The sequence below is a fragment of the Fistularia commersonii genome, chromosome 8 (assembly GCF_037954325.1).
Source record: "Fistularia commersonii isolate RoL2024-O1a breed Wild chromosome 8, RoL_Fcom_v1.0, whole genome shotgun sequence".
NCBI classification, from domain to species: domain Eukaryota; kingdom Metazoa; phylum Chordata; class Actinopteri; order Syngnathiformes; family Fistulariidae; genus Fistularia; species Fistularia commersonii.
The window spans coordinates 14,411,254-14,431,536 of NC_141291.1; the positions used below are offsets into that span (position 1 = coordinate 14,411,254).

Consider the following 20,283-nt stretch of genomic DNA (forward strand, 5'->3'; position numbering starts at 1 on the left):
AATCCGATTAAAGATTGCATTTGAAACCACCATTTAGGGACATATGTGAGCCATAGGAAGGCGTCACATTTTTTTTAAATTCACAATTGCACATATCGGACGAAGGATGTGGTCATGATAAAGTTTAGTGGCTAACAGAAAATATTGCAAATCGTTACTTGTTTTGATTTTCAAATAGATGCGAGTGTTCTGCCTTTGAACTTTTTTAATGTGTAGCAGTTCCATCTTGTTCCTTGGTTTTCTTAAACGGTTGTAAACTAATGGCTCTATCCGGACCTAATGATAGTAGTGCTTGTCGCTGATGTTTCACTGCTGTATTATTCGACTCACCGGAGCCATGTGGACTTAAAATGGAACTTTGTCAGTTTGACCCAATCACATCCATCTTTTCCTTCCTGTCAAGCTGCATGCACACCGACGCGCCTTGCGTCATGACGTATTTCCGGTTCTCTTTGGAGTCTCCTCCCCTCTTCTCCTTAACGTCGCGTCGCGAAGTGGATGTTTTGGTGAAAAATATCGTGTCAAGAGGGGACTTAAACACGTTTAAAACATGTCATTTCGACCGAGCGGGACCTAAAGCGGCGTCGTGGAGGCGAGAGGGGCGTTTTAGCCGAAGGCTTTGCTTTATCTTCATGTCGTATTCCTCCGCATGCCCGATTTCTTCGTAAATGGTCTCCGGCGAGCGTTGTCTGGCGGCGGACGACGAGTTCTCGACGAATAACATGAAGGAGATGATTGGAGGTTGTTGTGTTTGCTCGGACGAGAGAGGCTGGGCGGAAAACCCGCTTGTATACTGCGACGGACACGGCTGCAACGTTGCAGTTCACCAAGGTAAGCCGCGAGCACTTCTCGGCTACGAGTTAGCATGTAGCTAGCAAGCTAGTCAGCGTTGTGTGGTTGCAAGGTTATCGAGCCATAGCCTGCCCTCTCCAACTCTAGGCTGAGGTCATGATCAACCAGTTTGGCTTGGCAAGTGACGAAGGCACCCTGTTTGCTGTTGGCAATTAACACATCCCTGGCTCCGAGTCGCTACATTCTAAATGCAAGAGATAGAGAAGTGTCAAAACTCTTCCTGTCAATAGACCCAACAGCCAAACAACCACTTCCATCAAGCGTTACATGTGCAGACTGCGTATTTTGGTTTCTGTCGGATTCCCTTGGAACGAAGAGAAGACACGTATTTTTTTTAATTCCTTATTTTTTTTTGAAACATTTTGTTTTTGTATTATTATGGCACGGTTGAGTCAGCAAGTCAGTGTTTTTGCAAATGTGTGTCGCTGACTAACCTGGGTACGCTGCTGCCAGGCCACAGTTCACCCAAGTTCACGATGCCTGTGTTTACAAACTGAGCGGCTGGCCATGTGTCTTTGTTTCAAACACCGTGAGACTGAAATCATTACAAAACCTCAGCACTTCTAAAACACATGGCTTCATTTTAGCTTTACTGCGGTGATGATATTGTTTTGGTTGTAGCAATCTCTCAGGCAGTTGTGTTAACGAGGCCCGCATGACTGGATCATGGTTTGATCAGCAATGGGTTTAAGGGATACACTAGTGCATTTTGCTCTATTAATAGGTAACAAACGTGCTGAAGGGTTGACATGATGATTACTAATATTGTGACAAATTATTTGTATGAATGACACATGAAATGGGTGTTCAAGTAATGATAATTTTTTTTTGTTTGATCTGAGGATTTTTTTTCAAGCAAACAAATTAGGTGATAAATGCATGAAATAACAGGAAATGGAAAAATGCTGACATTTTTTGATATTTTCATATTTTTTCAGCCAAACGATGCTAAACTCCATAAATTACTTCTAAAGAGAATTAAATAATGCCTGAAATAATAAATAATGGATATGTGGAATATGACAATTTTATGGAATGTGAGCATTTTGATATTTGGTCATATATATATATATATGTATGTGTATAATTCAGTAGTCTCAGTTCTTACGCCTCCCAGTGTTCTATTTGAATGATTGATTTCAATGCGCTGAATCTTTTCCAACAATTTGGTTGAATCAATTTTGTTTATCTTTTTGCTGAAAAAAAACAGTTGATTAAAGTTGAAAACTCTGTCATGAATTTATGAGAGAAGAACCTATATTATATGGTTGTAGACAGGGACCACTGAAACACAACAGTTATTGATAGCTTCTTGTCTTCCTCCAAAGTGTACACCATTGACCACTTTTAAGCAGAAGACCTGAAGCAATCTAATGCTGAAATGTTCCAGAAGATGTCATATAGTGTATGCATCAGAATTTGTGGACCTATACTATACTACCTGGCAGAATGAAAAAAATGTGGGAATTAAGCTAAAATTTGAACATGGCTAAATTGACTTTAAAATTAGCAAGAAATTTCATGCTACTGATATTTGAAATATCTAGTAATATGTTTTTCCCGTGTTTTTCCCTGTCAGTCACTTAACTTGATTTTAAAATGAGAGGTTATTAGTGTTTGAACTCATGACTCAATTTAGAATATAGTTCAGTTACAGTGTTTTTGAGTTGGCTGGTTGCAACTGGTGCTGATCCATTCTCTTTGCTGCGTAAGTTACACAGTACTGCTTTGTGATGTTAAATCCTTCTATTTTGTTGCTTTAGCCATGAAATTGAAATGGCATGAAGCAAAATTACAAAGCCATGACCCCAATTGCACAGCTACCACTACTGTTAGCCACAGGAACCGAGTCACTTGGAGTGTACCCAAACCCTCCATTTAAAAGTTAGTGGTTTCCATCTTTTTTGTTTACTGGTGGGTAAAGAAAGAAAACATGAGATTCACTATTTACTTGACTCCTTATTTTACAGTGGCTAGCTCATCGAACTAGCTGTAATTCAATAAAAATAGCTTGTGATTCAGTTCAAAATATGTAATTATACATTGGAATAAATACTATCTCAAATCAAATAAAAAAAACATTGCTTTATAGTGAAGCTTTTAGATAATATACTTAGTTTGTTTATAAAAAAGACCCCTGCAGAAATGCCCATGGGCCCTTTCCGTGTGGAGCTGTCCCCTTATCTATGCTCTGGTTTCCTCCTACATACCAAAAACATACCCAGGTGTGTGTATGAGAGAGTGAATTGTTGTATGTCTGTATGTGGCCCTGTGATCAACTGGCGACCGCCCAGGATTTAACCCGCCCCTTGCTCAATGATACCGAGTGAAGGATAAGCGATATAGATAGTGAATAAATGAATTAATGAATAATGAATGAATACTTTGTATGTTGAGAAGAGGGTAGTTTGTAAGGGGTCTTGATTATGTTTACAACCTCTGTTCACTACTTGGGGGATTGGTCACACATCTGCTACAGTTGAGACACATTTGTCAACGCTTTTCACAGTATAATATTAGCAAGTAGCTTTGTTAACATTCAATGGCATCCTGGGATTTTTCCAACACCCTTTTTAATTTTCTCTTAGTGTAGGTCACACTTAGTTGATGCACTCCAAATGACTGAGCGATTTTGAGGTATAGCCAGCTAACGGATCACACTAACTAACCAGCTTATTGTGTGAAGCCTCTCTTTGTCCTTGCTCATTTAAGTTAACAGCATTAACTGTATGTTCCCAACCAGCTAACTCTATTGATACTAGCCTCTTCAAGCCCTGCATAATGCAAGTTGATGCACAGCCAAAGAAAACATGGAATAAATAACAATAAGATTTTGTATACTTATTTTCTGCATAAAAACAATTTGTTGTGTTTTTTTATCAACAGCTTGGATTTGAAAAGTAGGACTACTACTTTTTTATTATTCATATTGCCCATCCCTATATTACAGTGTTAAATCCTGCAGCTTGTTTGTTGTTACTGCTTGAAGACATACCCACAGGTCATGTTCAATGCAGCCAAGGACATCATATTGTGTACCCTTCCAACATGTTTTCATTGTCGCTCTTTGTATCTACACCTGTATTTGATGAAGTGCTGCTCATCTCAGTTAGTAGTGTAGAGCTTTTAGCCATGACTTACATTATAGCAACAGATTATGGCTATGTGCTAAATGAAAGCAGTGCTCAAAATGTGGATTTTGCAATGTTTTATATTCCAGCATATTAATGATGAAGACTAAAAAAGTTCAGACTTAATTTCCACGAATGGCCATAAGTCCTGGTAATGTCAGTACAACTCTTCACCAAATGATGTTGGTTGTGCTGAGAGTGTATGAAAAATCCTCCAGTGAAGTTTTGCACTGCAGTACCCATTTATTATGTACTCACCTGAAAAATACTAACTGTTGCAGTGAGCTTGACTTTGACATGATGTTCTGATTCTCCGTGAAAACAATTTTTTTCAAAGTTAAGGCATTTTTCAAGAGTAAATTTTCCTTCAGCCCTTGTTTCCTACGGAACACATTTTCCACCGGTGAGCACAACAATGAGAAACTGCAGAATTTATAATTTTCATAAAGTTTCAAATGATGGATTTCAACAATTGCACTCAGTCCGCATGAATGTTTCAGACTCTTTATTTTTATTTTTTCTTACGATAGCACAGGTCTCATCAGTGGTTTCTTCATTTGAACTCCATAACCTTTTGGTATTTTGGATTATAGCTGATTTGGATTTGGATTATGGGCTCTGGTCAGATTAGAGATAATCTGAAAATGTGTAAAGGTTGTCTTTTTATGGTGTGCTGATGGATTTAGATTGACAAAGTGGACTGTACATTGGAGTCTAAGACACAGTCATCAGTGAACCTGCCTCATAGGTGTTCTTCAGTAATAAAGATGATTCTGTTTAGGAATTATGCAGATAGTTTGCTGATAGTTTTTTTTTAATGGATATCTAAATACAGTTGAGATACTAATCACTTTATATACAATTTTTTTCAAGATACAAAGCGCAATTCGAACAAATTTTATCCTTGAAATACAAAATAAAATTCACAATACAAATACAAGAACAAGAAAATTAAAATTTGAAATTCGCGCAGTACATGCCAAGTACGCTCCCACAGCTCAAATAGACTTCATGACACCGCCGCATCTCCTGAATTGGCGCTACTCGCTAAAGACCCTTGAAGAACGCCTCATAGATTCCAGCTAGTTTGTACAGTATTGTCGTGTTCCTATCTCTTGTACGGCATAATTTTATATATTTCTAATTGTTTTGTGTATTTTTTTTCAATAATCATCACGGGCCCTAAGAAACCAAGTGGTAAGGCAAGTGGTGAACCCAGAAAGAGGATACTTTCTATGGAAATTAAGCACAAAATAATAGCGAAGCACGAATGTGGTGTACGTTAGACCGATATCGCACATGAATATAATCAAGTTTTGTTTTGGGGGAGGTGAATTTGTGTAATGCAAACCCACCTCTGGAACCAATTTAATTTGTATCTTAAGGGGACCACTGTATATTTATAAACAAGCTACTGACTGACCTTAACCACCATCGGCTATATTTTTTGGAACTTTTCTGTTGCCTCTAATTATGACTGTTACAATCAGTACAAATTCAGTGCTCCTTCACTCACTGGAGTCAACTTCTTCCGATTAAAATCTAATACATCTGACATGTTGGAGCTTTGCAAGTGAGAACATACACTGTTCTTTCCAAAGTCCTAATAAACACAAAATGAGGCCTGCTATTTTTTGTGTTTATTAGGATTCTGGAAAGTACTGGGTGTGTTCTCAAGTGTGGAACACTGCATATTTTTTCTCAGTAGATCACGTTTAGCTTTCCTGGTTTATCCTGTCAGGACACTTAGTGAGATTGTTGAATAGCTAACACCTATCTCTCTGTTAGCATTTGTATCGGGGAACTGGTAAGTTTTTAATTGTGTAAAAAAAAAAGCAAGCACACTTACAGTGAATTATTAAAAAAAAAAAAAAAAGTATTTTCTGCGTTCATTACCCACGTACTGTATCTGAATACGCCTCGCAAAAATTATGTTCTCACAACATGTCCACTGTTGCATCACAAATAGTTACATCAGCTTATCATTTACTGTATTTCTTTTGGTCCAATTCATCCACTTTATAACTATCACCATTGTGAAGGGAATGCAAGGTTATTGTGATCTATTTACTATTTTTGTCAACAGATTCCTAAGGCTAACATTCAGTCTGTAATTAAATACATTTGAAACATTAGACTGTTTGAGCATCTTTTAAGTCTTCAAAACTTTTTGGGACAGTATATATGGGATGCTGCTGTCTAGCATCTCTGTAAATGGTTTGATTTATTTACATAAGAGGTGTCTTGTCCTGAAAAGGCACAAAATCAATTTCTATAACTATTGGGTATTTGAATCTGTACTCCTTTTAGTATTGCCCCCTTTTGTTGGAAAAACATAGCTACTGTTTTAAATGAACTTTTCAGGCTGGTTAACATCCTTTTGTCAAAATCAACTTCACATCTATCAGCCTTTAATTTGGTGTGACCAATAGAACACCAAACAGCAGTTGTGGGACACCCTCCGAACAAATTTTTTTTAACTGTGCTTTTCTGTTTCTCATTGGTGATACAGTGCTTTAGGCTATGCAAATATAATCATTAATAGTCTTCAGCTCTCAGATAATCCTCTGTATTTTAGCCACAATAGTTGAAAGATAATGAAGAACATCAACACAATGGCACTTAAGTCCTTGTACTAGCAATGTTGTACTTGCAAATTGACAAGAGACAAGCCAGAGCTGAAATACCAATGCCCATACATCTGCATTAGCTACTGCTTTAGATCAGGGTAGGTATGAACCAGGTGTAAGTGTTTTACAATGGCCTTTAGTGACTATTTCTCGACTAAAAGTGCTGCAAATCACATTTGGTCAGGCCACTTTATAAAACAGCAGAATCCGAGTGGGTGTATGAGTATAATACCATGTGAACTGATGTCTTATATGTGATCATTTACCTGAATAAGGAACCTTGTCTGACACTGCAGGAAGTGTTAATTTTGAGGAAGGGATGGATAATATATGCCTGACAAATGAGGAATAACTTGTAAAAGAATTCAATCACTCATTTAATCCTGATTCATATTGTAGCAATTTCGATGGAGGACCTTGGGTGATGGAAATGCTGGATTTTGTTTCTGGTGATCAATCTGAGGGATATTTCTCTCATGCCAAAAATAGCAGCACTGCAGTTGGGTCAAAGTGTTTATCACACATCTTTAGAGAAACCTTCAAAAAGGGAGTTTCAAAAGTTGTTCAGATCCAGATAGGTCTAAAACAAGGTACAAAAAAAACCCACATAATTTTCACTTACTTATTCAAACTTTGTTTCTGTTATTGGTCAAAGACTTATTTCTTAATTTTTGTGCCTTAAGTATATATTTTTTTTGCTCCACTACTCTCTGTTCAGTGTGTGTTCAGGTGCATGAGCCATTCAAACTGCATCTAAATTCACACAGTTAACAGTATTTAGGTCAACCAAACTCACCTATTTTCTCTCCTTAAATAATAAGCGGCCAGTGGAAAAAGTAATCAATGATATAATAAAAAAAACTAGCTCAAACCCTCATTTTACTTTAAAATTAAGAAACCGCTTGATTTTTTTTTGTTAGATAATGAAATTCTTTGAGTAGCGTTTTCACATGCCTGATGTAAATGTACAGCTGATATAACAGCCGGTTGGCAGTTATAAATTATGAAATAAGTAGGGCAGGGTGGGGCGTTAATGTTTTGCATTTTTCTTGCGAATGATTGCCTACTATGTACAATGTCAAGACATAAACGTATGATATAAATGTGATGAAAGTGTTCCATTATGTGTTTTTTATGTGGACAGTTATTAGTATTAAGGGTTCACGGCTTGGATTAGTTCACACCTTTTGTGATTGAATCTCAAGTTTGCTGCAAATAAGCAAATGAACATGTTTAAGGGTTCTAAGGCCAAGCTGGTCAATCTAAATCTCATTAGGTTTCTCCCAGACTGGTTATGTCTACCTTTGGGTTGAAGTTACAACTCCATGATGCAACTCTAGTGAGTACAGAAGACTTTGTGTTTCAGTTGATGTAGAGGACAACAGTCTATAAGTTCACTGTCTATGAAGTATACAAGGGCTTTGTCTGCCACCAATAAATCATATGCTCTTTGTGGGTCCTATACAGTAATTCTTCCTCTAACTTTTTTTAATCGAACCATAAAATTCATGTAAAAAGGATGTAAGAGTTGACATAATAAACCAGAATGACACTGTTTTCCATAACTGGCTTTACTTGCATAACTTGTTAAGTAGCAGTTCTCCAAATGAGCATTTTGTTTATTAAAACACTGTGTTAATTACATAGTTGTAGTCTATTCTGTAAGTCAGTATTTTATTTTGATTCGCATGTGTTTTTCTACTGTATTGAAGCTTGCAGTGCTATGTCTGTAAAAACAAGGTATTTACCAAAGCATATTTGTGTAACAAACATGTAGTTGTATTATTCCTTTTTTTTATACAGACACTTTTTTTATTTGTGTAATATTAGCAGCATTTATTTCAACATTTTTGTTCGTCAATGAAATGATCAATTTTAATACAAACAAATTTTTACTCTTGACAATGCTCAGTATAACTGGTCATCACTAATAATAACAATCAAATAGTTAATCATCACTATCTTGAAACAAGATAAGTAGCAAGTTTTAGTTTATTTTTCATTTGTATTGGCTGAAATGTGTAGTAAGGCCATGAGTTGTGGCTATGTTTACTGTGAATCTGCATGTGTCCATGAAGTTGTCGGTGTGTGCACCATCGTGCACAAAAGGCAGTCTTGTTGTTTCTGTGACTGACAGCTGCTTTTCTCTCCGCAGCCTGTTATGGCATTGTGCAGGTGCCCACTGGTCCATGGTTCTGCAGAAAGTGTGAATCTCAGGAGCGAGCAGCACGTGTGGTGAGTCACAGTACATCCGTCTACTAAGCTTTTACGAGTACATTTCTAGAAAACCCAGGATTGGGTCAGACAGTCTGCCAAGATAAAGGACCCCATGCCTTTTAACAGCGCTGTCATTTTTGAATGTGCCAAGTAAATGATACCAGACCTGCTATTATCAGTGGATTAAGAAGGCTTAGAACAAATCAGTTCTCAAAATAGCACAATGCTTTGTTGAGGGTTTTGGATTTTACGAGCTGGCAGCAGTGGGTTGTGTTGCCTTAGGTGCGTGAATGTTGAGCCTCCTGAGAAGCTCTTTTTTTCAATGAAATTCCTCACACATCACATTTTTTGAATAATAAAAATCAACTTCCCTTACCGTGTCGCAGCATGGAACAATATGGAACAATGCTGTTTGTTTTAAAAGCACCTAGGCCTCCCTGCATCCTGCTTTCTTTATTTTTCTTTACCTAACAATGACTTAAATTGGTTGTAATTATTCAATGTTAAATGAAGAGACTTAAAACATACAGTTGTATCATTTCATCTGATGTATAACCATAAACTCTGAATCAACATTGTTTGTTCTGTGTTGCAATGCAGAATAATTGAAATTGATTTACATAAACATGCTTCAAAATATATTGTTTATCTTGCCTTGAGTTAAATAAAAGTCCCAAGTGAATGAATTTTAATTATCTTGCATTTGTGTGTGTGTGTGTGTGTGTGTGTGTGTGTGTGTGTGTGTGTGTGTGTGTGTGTGTGTGTGTGTGTATGCGTGTGTGTGTATATTCGCACAGAATTTTTTTAGGCTTGACTGGTAATGATATCACAGTATTTTTAGGCTATGTTGTGAAAGATTATGTCTTCACATGACTTACTGTATTCTCCAAATGCTGGAATTAACTCTATGAAACATGTATGTCTAAGTGGTCACATTCTTGTTTCTATTCAGCAGTGTGGTTTTAGTGTGACATACTGAGAAAGGAATTGATGTCCACCAGGTTAATGATGTTATGTTTAAAACTTTATTTATTTTAGACAAATGCAAAATTTACCAGGTCTGCACTGATTCTTGTGCTACAAAAATGTAATTTGAAGCTATCCAATGTAAATTTTTTAAGAAATCCATGAAATCTTACAGTGGACCTCACCAAAATGTTTAAAATCTACAACCTCATTGAAATAAGCAAAAATGAGTATCTTATATTGGTTTTATTGCACATCTCTCTTATGGCTGAGAGAGGGGTTCAACTCTCTCAACCATCTCTTGTTGGTTGTGCCATCTTTGTCTATTGACATCTGTGGAAGATCCTGAAATGAGGCTAGAGTAAGGCCAAAATTCATGGGTACATCTGCTCTGCCGTGACTCCTATGGGTTTTGGCTTTATGATTCTTGCAAGTGCCTTAAGTGTACTTGTGCATTTCAGTTATGATGGCATTTTTCTCAGTCAATACTGTCGACAGTTTGGGGGGAAAGGTGTTAAATTCTGTACTTCTTTTTTGCTTAATTGAGCAAAGGAGTTCGTTTGATTTATTAGCCAGAGATGGCTAACTTGACCTTACAACTTGTCATAGTAATAATATTGCCATCTTATTCACTCTTGATGACCCCCCCCCCTCCCCAGCTGTGAACCTACTAGCTCAAATTCAAGTACTTATTCGATAATCCTCTTTGTAGAACTTTTAAGTTCCCACTGATATTCCATTATAGCCTTCATACTTAGATGACTGTATGCCTGTGAAGTTTGCATTAAGTTTCATTCCCACTGGTAATAAAAAGGGTATAGAAAGTCTTGAATTTAACTTTTTTTAATCTAGTGTGAAAGCAATAGTAGTCTGCTTAGATTTCTGTTTCGCCCTGCAATCTTTGGTTGGTAAAGTGCCAGACAGGCTGTTGAGACTTTGCAGTGGGTATGATTTGACTGGCCATAAAGACAGGAGTACAAAAAAAAGGCAAAGACCAATCTTTAGTTTGAATGAGCAGAGTTTTATGTGTCTTCTCTGTGGCGCTAGAAGCTGGTGTGGCCTGCTGGGCTTCACCTTAATTTGACCTTGACAAACCCATTAAGACCTGTCTAGATTTTGACAGGACAAGATTTACTTAATGTAGTTGTTGATACAGGTGTTCAGTTTGACATACCTTCTTGATGTTTTCATGTCTGTTGAGAGCACGACTTCTCCAGAAGACCTCAAGACAGTAAATGGAGGTTTTACTACAAGAAAATGCTGGTTGCAATGCAGTTCCACACTAAAACTAATGAATGGAAGGTTTGATCAACCAGCTTCAATATCTAGCATGTAGTTTGCCTACAAACTGTTTGGTTAAAGATTTTTGGCTGTGTAACTCTAGCTGTTCCTCGGACAATTTTGAATGTTTTGATGTTCATATTCTGACTTTCCTGCAAGGTGCTGCCGAATATCAGTGGTCACAATTATCAAAAATAAAAAAAAGAAATATAAAATTTTGGATCAAAACGTTTTTTAGATAAAGAAGGACATTAACATGTGTTGTCTTCAGATATATATGGTGAGACACATTTCAGATTGTTCAGACAATTCTTTTGAGTTTAATGCACAATGAAAATATCATCACAGTAATGGTAAGGCATGAAACCATGTATTTTTTCATGCCCAAAACTCACTATCTTTGTGTATTTTTTAGAGTTCATTAGAAAGTACTAATTATAGTTTCTTATAGAGCTCTGAATGTTCTGGCCCAAAAATGTACCACTGTGCTGTTCACACTCGTCATACCTAATGCTCTTGCTGTCTGGCATTTTTATCTTTAATATAGTTCAGACTGGAAATAGGGGTTATAATTAATTTTCAATATTTGTTCCCTGGATCAGGAAAAGCTGTCAAGCTGTCTGACCATCAAATCACCTGTTGCACTTGCGTGCTTGTGTGCGTGTGTGCGTGTGTGTGCGTATGCGTGTGCGTGTGTGTGTGCGTGTTTACATGCACTTCTTATAGTTCACATGACTTCTATGTCTATGGGGATGTGGATTAAATGCATGAATGTGAAAGGTGAATCTCCAAAATTACAGGCCATGTGCTTTTGCGAATACTTTAGCTTGTGACACCACAGGACACCACTGCCAGCTGATCTCATTCATACGCATCTCATTTTAATGTAAACCTCTCAAGAAGTAGGTCAAGATGACCTGTGTTTCCAGCAAGGTGTTTATTCTTTCCCTCCCATCCAACAGAGATGTGAGCTGTGTCCCCACAAAGATGGAGCTCTGAAGAGAACCGACAACGGAGGTAGGATCCCCTCTCTGTATTTTCACTCACTACTCTTGTGAGTTTTGTCATTAATTGCATGTCACCGGCAAGTTTAACGGGTCTGAGTGTGCTGGGAGAGTTATGTTGCTGTTTGTTGTGTGTGCTGCTTCTATGTACCTTCCTTTCCAGTTTGTGTTTTATGAGTGAATGTGTGTGTGTGTGTTTGTATGTTTATGAGGGGGCGGGCCAGGATGGGTATAGTGCATGGCTTGTGAGGAGTCTCCTGGCTGAGTTCATTGGGAGGTCAGCTTGGTGGAGACTGTAAATATTCTGTGTGTGTGTGTGTGTGTGTGTGTGTGTGTGTGTGTGTGTGTGTGTGTGTGTGTGTGTGTGTGTGTGTGTGTGTGTGTGTGTGTGTGTGTGTGTGTGTGTGTGTGTGTGTGTGTGTGTGTGTGTGTGTGTGTGTGTGTGTGTGTGTGTGTGTGTGTGTGTGTGTGTGTGTGTGTGTGTGTGTGTGTGTGTGTGTTGAATCAGTCAGAGAGAGGCACAGCTGTGGGATTGTGTCCAGGCCTGCAGGGAGGCATCAGGACAACACTAACACACACCGTTTTACTACTTTCTCTTTTATTTTACCCTTCCCATGACCCCTCTTTCTCCCTCTCTTCTTCCTCCCATCTTTCTCATACCCTACATTTTTTTGTTATCTACTCTCATCACAACTTCTTTACGGGTGGCGTTTTGTGACTTATGTGTTGATATCTGGAAAAAAACGTGGAAAAAAAACATGTATGTGTTACTTAATAAATACGAGTTCAAAGTAAACTCAAAAGGTTTCATACGCTATCAATTTTACTGTTGGTAACGAGTACCTTGATAGACCAGCAAGTTTTCTTTAACTGCTCACAAGTCAACAAGTGTAACAAATTTGGCAGAGTTACATGAGAGTCGTTTTACGCAAGTCGCTCACACTTGTGAGACACACTGTTTCTCCCTAATCTTAATTATACTGATGTGGTTTTGTGGCAAATGTGTCGGCCACAACAAACAGGTGACCACAATGTATTAAGTTTGCTTTGCCTTGTTTTTTACCAGCACTTGCATCATTTTTATGTGGTTCATTTCAGAAAGCATGAAAAAATTCATGGTCTTTTTTCTGCCTCTTTTAAAGTTCATTTCAAATTGTATCACACCGTGAATTGTATCACCAAAAGTTTAATGGACCACCACGGGACTCTGGATAAATTCTCAGAGTTGACGATATTCATGTAGAGATGCTTTGTCTTCAGGGTTAACAGTGTGAATTGTTACACTGAGGCGGAAAGCTATGCCACTTTTATAGTCCTGTTTTATAGGCCTCTTCCAGATTCTTGGAGGGACTTCAAAACAACAACATGCCCCCATTTTCACACCCGCTGCTTTCTCTATGTACCGCCCTCTGCCCCACTCCCCCTGTCCCGCTCATCAGGTCAAAGGCAGGTCAGGGGTTCAACTGTAAGTTTAAGCCTGTTTTTGTTTCCTCTGTGGGGGAAAAACAGACACCTCCAGCATGGCAGGAGACTCCCACCTCCAGTTGACCTCCCATTCACCTCCTTCAGCTCCTCCTCAGTTCATCGTCAATTCTGCTGCCACTCCACCATGCCTCAGTATAATTCTTCTGCCCCCAGTTTGTCTTCAGTGACAGGCGTGTGTGTGTGTGTGTGTGTGTGTGTGTGTGTGTGTGTGTGTGTGTGTGTGTGTGTGTGTGTGTGTGTGTGCGCGCGCGCGCGCGCAATAGTGAAATATGCTGGGTAAAGAGCTACTCACATTTTGCGAATTCATCAATTCAAAGTCAATAAATATAGGAAATAAAAAATTAGTTCCGGTCACATTAGAATTATACATTGATGCATTGATGTTTTGTGTTTGGAACATTTGGTTTGGGTTCACTTAGACCTTAAACCAACCAACCCAAACTTGAAATGTCTCATTAACTGACCTTGAACACAGAGGCGTTATTTAGCAGATAATTTAGATTGACGGCTTTATTGTGTCCTCACCTTCATGAATGTCTCATTAAGCACAGTGGGAGATACTTGAATTTTATCATTCATTAAAACTGTCCTTGACTCATCTAATACAATTAGCATTGTGAAAATAGAATCTCAATATGTGAGGCGAGTATTGTATTCAGTAAAATGGTTTGGTTAATCAGCTGACCATGCTTGTGATTGTTGTTAATTGTCCACACCAGATTTAGACTTTTGTCTACTAGCTATGCAAATTACTTGGACTAATTGTTGTAGCACAGATCCAACAAGCCAACCAACTGGCTGATGGTTCAGGGACAGTTCCAGACTCACCAAAGTTGAAAGAAATGGGGTGAAATATTACTTTGTCCAATAATTCTCAAGTTCTGTTGCAGGATTTTGATTCTTAGGTAAGAATTAGTATTGATGAGATGAAATTTTGTGTCTTCAATTTAACTCAATGAGCAGTTCAGGCTCCTATAACATATGAAGAGTTATTTTTCAGGTCAGTAACAATTGAGAGCAGATTAAGTTTTAACTGCCTATCTCAGTATTGTCACTGATTTCATCTGTTCCTTAATTACTCGGTGTATGCATCATCTAATGGCAACTTTCAGCCTGATGGTGTGCTAAGAAATAAAGATATGTGCATGACTCTGAGACCACCAACCTTCATTTATCAATCTGGTAAATGCACAAGCCACCTGATGAACTCACACACATTTAGAAATAACTTTTAAAAAGTGTGACACTCCATGAACATTTTTCACATCATTGTGATTCACAAGCAATACATAAAAGGTTAACAGTCGCCGTCTCTAATTCTGTTAATCACTGTCAACAGAAAAGTGAACTCCTAAAGTGTGTTAATATAAAAGCTCATTCAAATCTGCAGCTTTAGAATGTGGCTTGTCACTCTGGATCAAAATTTATGAGGAATGTTTTATCGCACCGAAATTAATCAGTGCCATTGAGGAAGATGACAGCAATGTGTGTTTTGGAATCTTAAATTTCTATTAGAATGTCTGAAGTGGCTCTTGCGACCAGCTGTATCAAGTGATGACTGAATATAATTTATTTTGACTGTGGATTATTGTCACAGGTTGCAGTCTCATTTTGGCTTTCAGTTTCAGTTGTGGAAACAGTAAGATTGTTACCATTTTGTTTCAGGCTGGGCCCATGTGGTTTGTGCCCTCTACATACCGGAGGTGGAGTTTGCTAATGTCTCCACAATGGAACCCATAGTACTCCAGTCTGTACCAAATGAGCGATATAACAAGGTAAAATAAATACATTTTAAAAATGTAATACTACACTTTTTCTTTGTTACTCATTCAAATGTCATATTCTCACTTTGTGTGTGTGTGTGTGTGTGTGCGTGTGCGTGCGTGCGTGTGTGTGTATATGTCTGCACAGACATGCTATATCTGTGAGGACCAAGGCAGAGAAAGTAAAGCAGCTACTGGAGCATGTATGACCTGTAACAAGCATGGCTGTAGGCAGGCCTTCCATGTCACATGGTAAGACGAGTTCACTTCACAATAACCTTGCAAAATAAAGAAAGACCATGTGTCTCCTGATTGTTCTCTCTGCCTCAAGGTTTCATTCAATGATAAGATAAACTTGAGAATTGTGAAGACAGGTTTTTAAGTATTTACAAATATAGGTAATAGTATTTCTTCGATGTGAAATTCTAAAAAAATATCTTTTTTTGTAGATTTAAGAGTTTTATCAACAAAGGTTATTTGGGTTATGGAAGCTCTTTTCCATTTCTGGCTAGGAATTGGCAACATAAATGGTATAGAAAAGTCTGTGTTACAAATTTGTAAAGTACCTGCATTTGCAAGAAATGCTTTGGTGTGTCTGGGTAGCTTCCCATATGCGGCTACTCTATTTTCAATCCAAGCTGTGGTAATGTCCAACTATACTGCACAGGGTAAGACATTAGATGATAAAACTGCATAGCATCCTGTTAAGTTTTAAATATAACATAGCACATTTTTTTTGTAGGTCATGTCATGTCATACACCAATGTATCGGGAAAATTCAACAGTCACAGTTATTATTTACTAGGTTTAGCTGAGAAGTTAAAAAAACAAAGTGGATTTAACTGTTTTGGCTTGTCTATAGAATGTAGCAAAAACAAATAAATGTCTATTATTTTAAAATGAAATACAAACAGTTCCCTATACAGACTCGAACATGCTCTCAAAATGGTAAATCTGCTAGATACCATCTTTGTAAATCATGAAGAGGTATCACCATTTAAATATTAAAGACTTTCGTGGGATCATCTTGTCAAAACCCACAGGGCCTCTTACACATTGATTTACTGAAGAACGAGATGCTGACTCAATCAGTCCCACTGCCACACTTTGTGATTTGCATGCAGTCATACACAAAATCAGACTTGCAACAAAATATGTCTTGCCTGTGATACAGGCTGTCTTCAGCCTGAAACCTACAAACAACAGATTAGGTGACCATTTCTTAAATTGATAATGCGTTATTATTTGGAGCTATCGGTTAGCTACTTGAGAGGAAATTTTAGTTTTGTGTACATAGATAAAACTAAAACACACCGGTCCATTTGATTTGCCTATTTTAATCATGTTCTGGTTTTAAAACCGGTTTTCACAAAACTGCTAATGAAAAATGAATTACTTGGGAGCTCCTGCAAAATTGCGCTCAAACTATGTGAAATGGCTCTCAATATATGTCCTAAAATTACTGTGTATCATTTATAAATATTATAAATTCAAAAACAAATGATATACTCTGTGATCAAATAATACTGTGATTGAAATTTCAGGCCCTCTCATTTAGCACAGTATTTTGTTTTTAAACACTTTTTTAATTTCTTGTGCACAATTTCTACTACAGCGCCCAGTTTGCAGGATTGCTGTGTGAGGAGCAAGGATCAGATGCAGACAATGTCAAGTACTGTGGATATTGCAAATACCACCACAGCAAATTGGTAAGTGTGTCCTCATGCATTTTTTTCCTTCAGTTTTCCCTCCCTGAGACCTAATCATTCACATTCTACCTTTTCATAATCCTTTAGTCTCTGTGCGAGGCCCTCTGGTTCTCATTCTTCACTCTGTCTTTTTCCACCCTCAATCCTTTATCTATGCTATTTCCCTCTCAGGCCCCTCTCTTCTTCCATGGACTTCCTTTTTTTTTGACCCTTGCCCTCTCTTCCTACATCTTCTTCTCCCACCTGCTTCCTCTTTCAGTTCATCAATCCATCCATTCGGGAACCACTTCTCATCTTTACTCCATCATCTTTCTACCCATCCAGGTTCTTCTCCACACTGGATCCTTTTTAGCAACAATAATAGCCTGTTTGTTTCTCCATGTACCTATCATAAATTCTGATTGGGCCACTGCTGGACGTGGATGGGGGTGGCTTGATGGGATCCTCTACTGTCTTTCACTGCTAAATAGAAAGCACTAGACTGAACTTAATGATCCTTTGTTTATTTTACATTCCTTGATGTCACTCAGTGATTTAAGGCTCCAATGGACCTATTCGAGGATGTTTGGTTTAGAGCTGTCATAGTGGCTAAAATCATGTGAGTTGATTTTTGTTGCCCAAATCACAAAATGAGTATTCCTCCAGGGGCTTACAGCCTTTTCAAGTTACATCAGCATCTGCCCTTAGATTCTTCAGTTATAAGAAAAAACAGCCCAAGAAACAATTTTAACCCCCCAAAAACACATTGGAAGGGGTCTTTCCCCTGGGATAGACAGATGCAATAGAAGAATAATGACTGAAAATACTGTAATGATCCGAGGTTGGGAAATTATTGAAGCTCCATGTTCAGAATAGATCATCATCAAGGCCACATTGTTTGAATCCAACATAGTTTTATTATAAACTACACCAGTCTGATATACTCAGATGACCTTTGTAGTGATAGCAAACTTTGTAGTTTTATAAGAATTCCCTATCAGTTTACGTGATTCAAGAATTAATTTGACATGGATACAAAAAGTTTCTCTCTCACACAAATTCACTGAAGAAGAATTAGAAAGGTGACGTCCAGTTGTGTTTTAGAATCGGTGTCTACTTGTTAGAGTAACCCTTTAATTTGTGGGTGTACACAAATATCCTTAATAAGGGGATGGATGCCAGTTCAAAAAAAGTGAAGTATGACGAGTTCTTGAACTGGGTTGGGATGGTCAGAGAGGACAGGCTCAAAGGGTCAATAAACAACAATGACATTTTGCTATGTTAACAAATGTGATGGAAAGACTCATGCTGTTATATTGATTGTGTATGAATGGCTTTGGATCCTGGGGTTATAATGTCATTAAGCCAGAATTGTATGGATGACAGGAATGTATGAGAGGGAATCAATGATGGAGAGAGCAATGTTGTTAGTGGACTGGGTTTCATAAAATGACACTTGATGGATGTTCACGGCATGTTAACAGCACAGGGCATTTGACTGGACTCAGTTAGAGACCAAATCTAATTTTAAACTTAGATTGTCCTTGTTTGGTCTAGACGACTGTGATTTTTCTTTTGGAAGCTATTTAACTGATATATGAATAATTTTCTCCTGATTTCTCAGTGGACCTTGTGGACCTTAAGCTTGACTTCCTATCCTGGAGTATCTCTTGCACATTGACACTTGGAACTGTAATTCGTCTTTGATAGTCACAGACTAAGCTTTTGTATAATGTTTATATATCCTACACAAAAACTGGTCTTAAGCAGCAAATACATTTTTTATTCAATTGAAACTAGTATGACTGTAATAGCAGAGATTTCTTTCACTGTGAAGAATGGAAATTGTCAACACATTTACAAAAAGCTTGTGGTGATAAAGTAGGTTTTGGGCATTTGTTTTGTTTAATTCTAAAGGCACCTCATGACAAAATAGAGATCCAGATTCAAACTTTTCAGGATGTCCATGTCTCAAAGGTTTACCTGCAAGTGATGACAAGTAAAATTAAGAAAAGGAGAAAGAAATGAATGTATGTATATATATGGTTTTGAGATGGCTATTTGGTAGAGTGGTGACTTCTGAATAACGACTACTGGTTCTTTGGATCTTCGGTTATTGAATTGCAATTTTTGTAAGTCGCTTTGGATAAAAGCGTTTGCTGAATGACTGTAATGTCATGAAAAAATGTGTTCTAAAGCGCAACGGGTTGCTTGAAAGTCAGTTTTACTGTAAAATGTGAAAGGGCTTTGCTACTTGTCAGTAACTGTATAGTTAAGTAAGGTTAGATAAATGTATGCCTTCATTCATGGCCAGAGTTAATCTGCGCATCAGTATCACCATGACAGAAGATGTTACAAGCCAGATAAAGTGTTAAAGAAGTCTGTTGGCAGGGCCCCTTAAAGCCGCAGAAATCTTTTCCATAAGCACATCAGGTATTATGTGCCAAATCATTAGAGCAGATCATCTTTTTCAACTTGTTCCAACATCTCCATCATTCTTGTGTGCAGTTCACAGCTGCAGAACTTTCAATGGAGATTTCAAGCTAGATGCGACTAGCACTTCCAGTATTTTTCAGATCAATTTAAATTATCAGATTGATTTGTGCTAAAATGTGTTTAAAATGTTAATACAAGAATTTGAAACCAGCTAAATTAACCTGCATTGAACTGGTTTTGGACCAAAATGTTCTCTCTCTATATATGGATGTCACAGTCATTAATTACTTTCACCCTTGGATAAATACATTCTATCATTTTAGGCATCTATCTATCTATTGATGTGTGTCACGTCTTTCCTTGATAAAGAACCCCCCCTCCCAGAACCTCTGTTCATTATAGGTAATGATGGAGGAGAAAGGAGTATCAAAGTTGATAGGTATTCATGATTGTTAGTAACAGATGTTTATCCTTTATTTAGAAAATATTATCATATATCAAAATGGGCAAAAAAACGGGGATGTTAGACTAGACTTCGACAAAAATAATCAAAGTTGATAAAGTGTCTTTGGATAGACAGAATCTTGATTTTCCTCCATCCTGATGATGGAATAAAATCAACACATGAACATGCATGGCTACCAGTGGAAATTCATACTAAATCATGCTAAAAGCAGTAAGACAAATTCTAGAATGAACAGGGCCGGACTTCCCCACTTGCATGAAAACAGTTGCATTAAGCTGATGGATAATCAAACAAAACATACTAAAAAAAGCAATCCTCATCAATGTTGGTGTCAGTCATGTGATGATGACAACCCAACAGAGTA

At 37.7% G+C, this 20,283-nt stretch overlaps 1 protein-coding gene across 8 annotated transcripts in view; it reads left to right on the forward strand.

Moving 5' to 3' along the window:
* The first annotated feature begins 456 nt into the window (after positions 1-456).
* The window catches only part of mllt10 (MLLT10 histone lysine methyltransferase DOT1L cofactor), a 49,587-nt gene continuing 29,760 nt past the window's right edge, over positions 457-20,283 (forward strand). For all 8 annotated transcript variants that reach the window (XM_086151332.1, XM_086151334.1, XM_086151335.1 and 5 more), the window contains exons 1-6: positions 457-831; positions 8,769-8,848; positions 12,040-12,094; positions 15,232-15,341; positions 15,478-15,581; positions 16,945-17,038. In XM_086151332.1, the coding sequence (XP_086007458.1) occupies positions 669-831; positions 8,769-8,848; positions 12,040-12,094; positions 15,232-15,341; positions 15,478-15,581; positions 16,945-17,038 (606 nt within the window). In that variant the 5' untranslated portion in view covers positions 457-668. The remainder of the gene's footprint in view (positions 832-8,768; positions 8,849-12,039; positions 12,095-15,231; positions 15,342-15,477; positions 15,582-16,944; positions 17,039-20,283) is intronic.